The sequence below is a fragment of the Glandiceps talaboti genome, chromosome 13, assembly GCF_964340395.1.
Source record: "Glandiceps talaboti chromosome 13, keGlaTala1.1, whole genome shotgun sequence".
NCBI lineage: Eukaryota > Metazoa > Hemichordata > Enteropneusta > Spengelidae > Glandiceps > Glandiceps talaboti.
This window is the reverse complement of record NC_135561.1, coordinates 1,517,501-1,526,355: the sequence shown is the minus strand read 5'-3', so window position 1 is coordinate 1,526,355 and position 8,855 is coordinate 1,517,501. Positions and strand designations below refer to the sequence as shown.

Below are 8,855 nucleotides of genomic sequence, written 5' to 3'. Positions count from 1 at the left end.
AAACTTCAGAACATAGTATCGATCCTAAAATCAGCAAGAAGAAATTAGATTATCAAAATGCAATAAAACTCGTTGATTTGGATCACTAAGATTTCAGTCAGAAATGCTAATTACACAGCAGAGAATTTTCAAATAGATAGATATAGCATATAACATATAAATCTTACACGTATATTTTACATTCCTTCATTTTATCACTCGGCAGTTCAAAGGCTATTTTCTATGGATACGCTTTTAATGGAAGGTTCGTATTTCGTGAAAGAGTCATTTACTGCCTGTATAGGTGTAATCTGATTTCGCAAGGTTCTATTTAGATCAACATATCAAACACACATACATAGATTCATGTTATGAATACGGAAAATAACAAAAGTTACCCCGCCCTGGGAGCACACTATAAATCACAGTAAAATACGATACCCATTTTAACTACAAATCCTTTATGCGGAAATATACAATGGAATATTAAAAACACCATGTTTATGTTTCCTTGTAACTAGCAAGTAGATTGAAAAATACGGGGTGATTTGGGGTTTTTTTGAAGAAGAAGCATAATTACTTTTAGCTTGCAGTTCCGTTAATATTGTAATGATTTTTTTTTGCACACAGGGCCCCCTGTCGTAGTTACAACGAGCATTCACATTAACCATTTCCACGCTTCATCAGACACCAATATGGTAAGTATTACAATTAGAATTGCCATAATGTATCGTCACTATATTAGGCTATTAGTTATGCCATTCCATAGTCATACGTCTTTACATTATAGTTCCCAGCAGGTCTTAATTTCTATCTTCAGGTGTCTTTCCATCTGTAAGTTTAGCTATCATATCTCAGAAGTCAGATATGGAGCGCCTATGAATTATCCTGAAATGTTGCTTCCGGCAGCTGTTCGAGTGTGTTTCATTAAACCTTTCCCCTGTTGGAAATTCTCTTTAATTTATATCCCACCCTTAAGTAGGACTTGATTGCAGGTCTGTCATTGAAGATTCTACGTGGCTTCCATGTTGATTAATTTAGGTTGTATCGGCAGGGATTTCCAACTTTTCATCAACAAAGAAGTCACATAATTGTGAATGTGCTATAAATGATACCATCAGAAATATCTATCTGGCATGAGTGTTAAATCTATATCTGTAACTCATTTTTTTGAATAAAATTTTGTATTTTTTTATCATTGTATACTTATATGTATGTGATCCCATGCATAATATGCTCATTTAAATTAGACTGAGAGCAGACTTCATGGCCCTACCCAACAAAGCAATATAATGTAGTACTTACAGTACAACGGTAAGAGTGTACAATAAAAATGAACAATGGTATGTAAGTCAAAGCTATTGTACATTTACGGGAGGACATGAATCACTTAATAAATATACATATTCAAGGAGAATAGTTAGGTTTACTCACTAAATCATGCAAACAGTAATTGGAATAACTTTATTGAATAACCCTATGCCTGTCATTAAATTACAAACAAATAAAGATGTATGTCTTATCTCTTTCACATACGCTCTGGAGCGTCCAATCATTCCAGAGTTAATGGCTAATGCATGAGTTATTCTTTAACATTCTATCAATGATATTCTAACTTCCACCTCTCAAAATTCTAATAACTTCCATATCTCCTGCTGTGGATCCTAAAAATTAAATATATATCCAGGCATAAAGTTAATATATTCTAATAAAGTACAGGCAAACGAACTTGTCACTACTAAAGGTATTATTACTGAGACAGTATTATGTGAAATTACATTTGGTTAGCAATGGTCACTAGTTGTTACACTAGTCGAAACATAATAATGACCATGGTAAATGTGGAACTAAATAGATTATACAACTGGATTAAAACGATCATATTAGTACAATTAACACAATCAATCAAGTTTCGTTTAATTCTCAATAGATTGCTATATATAATAGACCATCTGACAAACCGTTGTATAATTATCATATATCATCTCATAAATTTTGGAAGGGTATAAAATTATCATTTGAAGTCACATTAATAGTATTAGGTGGATTAGTAATTGTTTTTGTTTTAGGTAACAGTGATAGTAGGCCAGAGATACGATTCCACGAATACTGTTATTGCTGTGATTTTAAGTTGATTGTAACGAGATTTGCATTTGGAAAACCTTTTTTTTCAAAATGTTTTAGTTTAATTCTTGTATTTTGATTGAATAGGTTAGTAAATACAATAACATGATAGCATATATAGGCCTGTGCATAGTAGTAGAGGTAATTGAAAATGGAAACATTCGTGGTTATTACATATGTAGAAATTCACAAACAAATACGGTGTATATGAGTAGTCAGAATTACCTACCTCCCTGCCTGCCTGCCTAACTAACTAACTAACTACCTACCTACCTACCTACCTACCTACCTACCAACCTATCTACCTACCTACCTGCCTGCCTGCCTGCTTAACTACCCATCCAACCCATACATACATACATACATACATACATACATACATACATACATACATACATACATACATACATGCATAGTGGTGACTTTCATTTCTATATTGCTCGATACAACAGTGACTATATTTCGATGTACGCCATGCATGTCACCTCTTAAATCTTACTAGAACACATCAAAATGCAGGGTAGTACTTATGCAGTTCGTCCTTGATTTAAATAACACTAAGAAGGTTAAAACCACCTTAACCTTACGAATTACGAAAACGAAAGCCCATACAGACATCAGCCATGTGACAAATTACATCTTACCAGTACATTAAAACATTCCTCATTCCTCAGTTTTTGGGTTACGTATACCGCTTTTAATTTCGAAAGTAGATGTGCTTGAAAACAAACTATCTGTATGTCAGGTGATTGATCACTAACCGAAAAAATATAAAAACTATGTATGTATGTATGTATGTATGTATGTATGTATGTATGTATGTATGTATGTATCTATATATATATATATATACATATATATATATATATATATATATATATATATATATATATATATATATATATATATATATATATATATATATATATATACGTGCATTCGACCCTTTCCTATGTGATAATGTAACATTGACATAGTAACCACGAGCTCCTGGAAAAAGATTATATGTACACAAACGTATATACAAGTATTCTGTATATTTTAGAGATTAGATTCTGCACTTTTCAAATGTTTTACAGTAGGAAAATTACTTTTATTTGAGATGTATATATAGTTGATGCTAGGATTTAGATAGTAACTGTGACAAAGTGATGAATAGCTTACATTTATGGCAATCACTGGCACCTCTTATAGTGGTCAAAACATTGTTGATATTTAAAAGACACAACTTCCTAGTTTAAGGAAAGTTTTCAGGGATTTTCAACCTTATTCACACCCTTTCATATTTGTGATATAAAACGTTAAACCAATCGGTTACCATTGGCAATACATTAATCCAGAATTCAGTTTTTGAATAACTATATATAACGGTTGTCCATTTAAACTGATTGCTCATGAAAGTACTTATACAATGTGATTACAAACTGTGCAGAAAATTGCAAGGTAATTGCAAGCCACCAATTACAAAAAACTGTCACACGTAGTATATGTTAGGAATGTTAATCCATTATTCAACAGCTGTAAATGAAATGTCGTTGGACGGGATGAGCGTGCGTGGATAGATTTCAAGACAAGAAGTAATCTATGAGATTAATACATTTAAATCATACATTTGTCAAATGTTATCCCAGTGTCATATGATTTACGCTCATCTGCATGTGGAGTGACGATGCATTGCTTATTATGGTTTTCTTTTTCTTGTCCACCCACACTATATTATCGTAGTGTCCGCTCACAAAACACGTTACGGACATATGGTACGAAGGTCAGCTCAGTTTTTTTTATTGCTGGCCTTTCATTTCCTAAAAGGTTAAGGATTTTGAGCTGAAACGTGTTTTTCCTCAATATCCAAATGTAAAAATGCACAGAAATAATTAATGCACAAATAAATGTATACTTAAATGATAATCACTGATTTGTCTTATACATGCTGAATGCCTAATTGTATATCACACGATGTTCTAATAAAGCAGTTTATCTGCATAGAATAGAACAAAACAGAACAGAACAGAATGGACAATAATAGAATAGAATAGAATAGAATAGAATAGAATAGAATAGAATAGAACAGAATAGAATAGCAAACGTAAATAAATAAAGTTAATAAATGTGTGTTTCTTACCAGTTATTGAATATGAAACAGCTAATAATGTTATAACTTTGTATTTTCGTAATCGCCACGTGGTTAATAAATGTACTTCAATTAGGTGTACTGAGGTTAAATGTCTAAAAAAGTATCCGATAATTGTTTTATACATTTGAACTAATTACATGATTTCGGTGATTGTAAATTTGTAGCCGTTTTGAATATTCATTTGAATGTTCTGTTGCGGTGGTTGAGATACCACAAGGTAAGTTTAGAATAGGTGGAGTAGGTAGATTTTTTATTTGATTTTATTACATATATTTTTCATGTGTGAGTGTCTAGTTCAGGTTTTCCATTGTTTACCAAATGGTCTCTGTGTTATTTATTTCATCCTATCAGTTTTGAAATATGTGACGAATTTCATTTTTCATTGTATGGGTGGAGGTGGGGTGTCTTTGTTCGTATACTTTGACGATTTATACACTTAACATTATCTGACAAACAATAAAGACTGAGATCATCCCATTTTTTCTTTGTCTTATATACGTATACGTTATGGCCTAATGTTTTATGAGTCTACTCCCCTTGTCAAAACAAGGTCTCATAAAAAAATTCTTTTTTAAAAACACATTGCGAGATATTTAAAAGGGTGGTATCAGTTTTCATCTATAGAAAGAACCATATGTTACGTGTCAGCTGCAGACCTTTATTCAAAATTAATAAATCTTGTTATCTATTCTTACCTGTCACACGTTAAGTACATGAATCGCATTGTCTAAAACCAATATATATACTCGTAATTTACGAGTCCACGTGGATTAACATTCGGTATTTTGATATTCAAAATGATTAATATGACAGTGTTTTTTAATCATGTTTACTTTCTTAGACTCCATATTATGTTATGTTGTCTATATTTATTTCGGTAGTTGCAGCACAGGGGATGATATAAATATACAAATCTTTCTCACTCTATAGCAGTGGTACCGGTGCCCCATGACCCGTTTAAATTTAACCCTATGAAATTGTCGACGTGAAGTAATGTATCGTCGAGTGCGTAATCGCAGAACTCTATGTTGTATATTTATTTGGTTTTAGTGAATACTTATATTCTTTACAAATATCAATTTTACTTTTACTGTTTGGAAATTATAATGACTATAATAAGGTGTACCTTGCCAATTTGAATTGAATGATTTAAATGATCTAGATCATTTATTTTGGAAATGAAGCCATTACCATGACAGTGACGAAAACCATCCACGTGCCTCTTTACGACACGGTTCAAGTCAGCGGGAACAATGTGTTCTGGCTTACCAGAGTCGAAATAAATTTTCATAGTAACTATGTCTGAGCTCAAAACCTAACCCTAATCCAAAACTACGGCAATCTTAGAAAGACGCAATATCATTTGACCATCTCCTTTAATTCCTTTATTAACATTCCATGATGTTGTGTCTAACCTATGCAATGTTTACATTCTTATTGCTTACCATATTGACATGCATAATCATGTCGTTCACTGGCTGCACTATTGCTAAGTAATTCTTAATTCTAAGTAGTTGGGAAACTTGTCTTGTGCCAGACTAGTCTCCTCATCCCATCATTTAATTACAAAGATATGATTAGAGAGACGGATGTAATGTACAAATGTACACATATAAACGTAAAATGGTACTTGTAAATATTATGCATTTACAGTAATATATTAGTTATCAGACGTTGGGAGGATCCTGGTGAAATCATGTCAGATACAGAATATTAGTTATATTTACGGACTTACCAGTGAAGATATTAATAATTATAAAAAAAATGAACTGAAGAAAAATACAATGCAATGCAATTAACACAACACAACACAACGCAACGCAACGCAACGCAACGCAACACAACACAACACAACACAACACAACACAACACAACACAACACAGTACACAACACAACACAACACAACACAACACAACACAACACAACACAATACAGTACCCAAAGTAATTAAATAAAGATCTAATTAAGAATACAGTACCCAAAGTAATTCGTTGAAGTCTATCAGTAAAGGAATTTTAGAAACAATAAAGCACTCATTAGTAATTAACTTGAGGACTTGGGCTGCATTTTCCTTATTTTTTCAAATAAATGTCTTTAATTAAAATGATTTTTATACATATTTAGAATGGTGTAAATAAGATTTAATATGAATGGGTTTACATGAAGGGGCCATGTTTATGGTCATGATTATCCTGTCTTGTTTTGACATACTAATTACTATACATTATTTCACATCATCAGGATTACACTGTGACTATGTTTTTCCGAACTCGTTGGAAGGACGAACGGCTGATGTTTACTGACGATAAAAACCACAGTGTTACACTGGGTGCTGATGGAGTAGGAGAAGTCTGGCTACCTCCATTGTTCTTTCCTGATGAAAAGACAGGCCATTTTCATACTATCACGACGGATAATACGCTGCTGCGAATTTACACGGATGGAACAATTCTGCACAGTACAAGGTAAATAGGTTAATTATTATAGAATATATGCTGATTTCAATTCATTCTAAATAGTTCACATTGAAATCTTTCAGCCGGTCGTAATCAGACAAGTTTTGTACGTGTCCTTAATATGGTTGTTTATATAAAATACTGGATAATTCAACAAGTCACGTGTTAGATGCCTTTTGTTATGTCGATTTGACCCGCTTCCATTATCAATTACCCTTAGTTGGTAATATATTTCATATCGTTCTATTGTGACTATAGGATGGTGAATAACTGAAAATTTAAACATGGTGCATGTTTAAAGGCTGACTGACTGACTGACTGACTGACTGACTGACTGACTGACTGATCCATTCATTCACTCATTCATTCATTGATATATAATTATATCTCTTGTGTTTAAAGAAGACTTATATATTGTTGAACCGAGTGTTTATTTTGCATACAATATTAACTAGACTAGACGACTCTCCCAGGTCGAAATAACTTAATATTGTGAGAGAGAGAAAGAGCGAAATGTCCAACACCTTTTTACCTTTCCAAACATGCAAAAGCACACATATGATCTTAGTATATGAATATTTCAAATCCCCATGTGTATAAACTGTATATCTCGATTTATCTAAGAAATGGGATGTAACAGATGACTTAGTGTGATCCTTACAATAAATCTTATTACGTTATGCCCGTCACTCATTTATCATTTTGTACAGGTTATTTCTACGATGTTGCAACTGGGAAAGTTTAAAATGTCATAGACACAATTCTTGTATCACCATGATAACAAAATCTTCACGTAAATCTGGTCCAGTATTGTAGTCGTGTTCATTGTGCCTCGAAATTTGTGCGGAAACGACCCCATGGCGTTGAAAGGTTTACACATGTGCAGTTTCATGATGTAAGTTGTGTTTGCATCTAAGGAAAATGTCATCGAATCGTTCGTTTTGTGTTTGTTTGTCTATATATAGAATACCATGGCTTTAATGTTTAGGCATGGACTGTGGCACTCCAAGTAAACATTTCATCGGCCCTCACAAACAAACACACACACACACACACACACACACACACACACACAAACAAACAAACACAAACACACACACACAAACAAACAAACAAATAAACACAAATACAAACACAAACAAACAAACAAACAAATAAACAAACAAACAAACAAACAGACAAACAAACACACACACACACAAACAAACACACACACACACACACACACACACACACACACACACACTAAGGTAATATCAATGGACGTAACAGATTCCCTTTATGATAATACTATTTGAAACATAAACAGAAACTCACATAACATGGTCGATCAATATTCGATAGCTTCATACATAGCTTTGAAATAGCAACATTACCTGCCGCAAGTACTCGATAAATGGAGTGTCAATGAAGTGAATCTATTATTTGTACCTCAGCTGTTCTATATGATCCACCTTAATTCAGATAATCCACAATTGTTAGGTTAGTTGAATGTGACCTGGTTTAAATTCGCTACCATTGGCACCACCCCTATTACTAATCAGTCTTACTGAAGACATGCCGAAAGCTAAGTGTACAAGCTCTGTTACTCGGCGGGGGGGGGGGGGATAGTTTACAAAAACACTTGAATAATACATTAAAATATCTAGTACAAATATTGATGTCATTTTCCACACAACATTGGATTTAAGCCTTCCTGTTTGCAGTGGCGTAAATGTACATTATGGTAATTTGTACTTAAACCGGTATAAAAATTGTGTCTGAAAAGAAATTGAAATTACCAAATTAATATTTTGTTTACTGGAACTATTGTCTTGAATATGAAATTAATCCTTTGATATAAAGGAATATACACAAATTTACAGTCAGGAAATACCTATATGGCGATCTAAGAGTTATGTGCTGTTTCTGCTGTTGTGCTAGGTGTTTACGATTTCATGTCTGAATATAATTATGTCCGTCGAATAAAATAATTATCGTGTTAGTTCATTTAAGGTATATTGAAATATTTTTTATCAAATAGTAATCAAAAGGTCTGTAGACAAACAAAGTGAAAGGCTCGATCAATTTGTGGATGCAGAGACTATCATTGACGTCAGAGACGTACAGGAAATTGCATATGCATATTGCTTGTTTCATATAACTATACATGTGTACGTAT

At 33.0% G+C, this 8,855-nt stretch overlaps 1 protein-coding gene across 1 annotated transcript in view; it reads left to right on the top strand.

Moving 5' to 3' along the window:
* The first annotated feature begins 237 nt into the window (after positions 1 to 237).
* Positions 238 to 8,855, top strand: part of LOC144444876 (glycine receptor subunit alpha-2-like) — a 14,460-nt gene continuing 5,842 nt past the window's right edge. The window contains exons 1-3 of the mRNA XM_078134427.1: positions 238 to 244; positions 610 to 677; positions 6,480 to 6,703. Of these exons, the coding sequence (XP_077990553.1) occupies positions 238 to 244; positions 610 to 677; positions 6,480 to 6,703 (299 nt within the window). The remainder of the gene's footprint in view (positions 245 to 609; positions 678 to 6,479; positions 6,704 to 8,855) is intronic.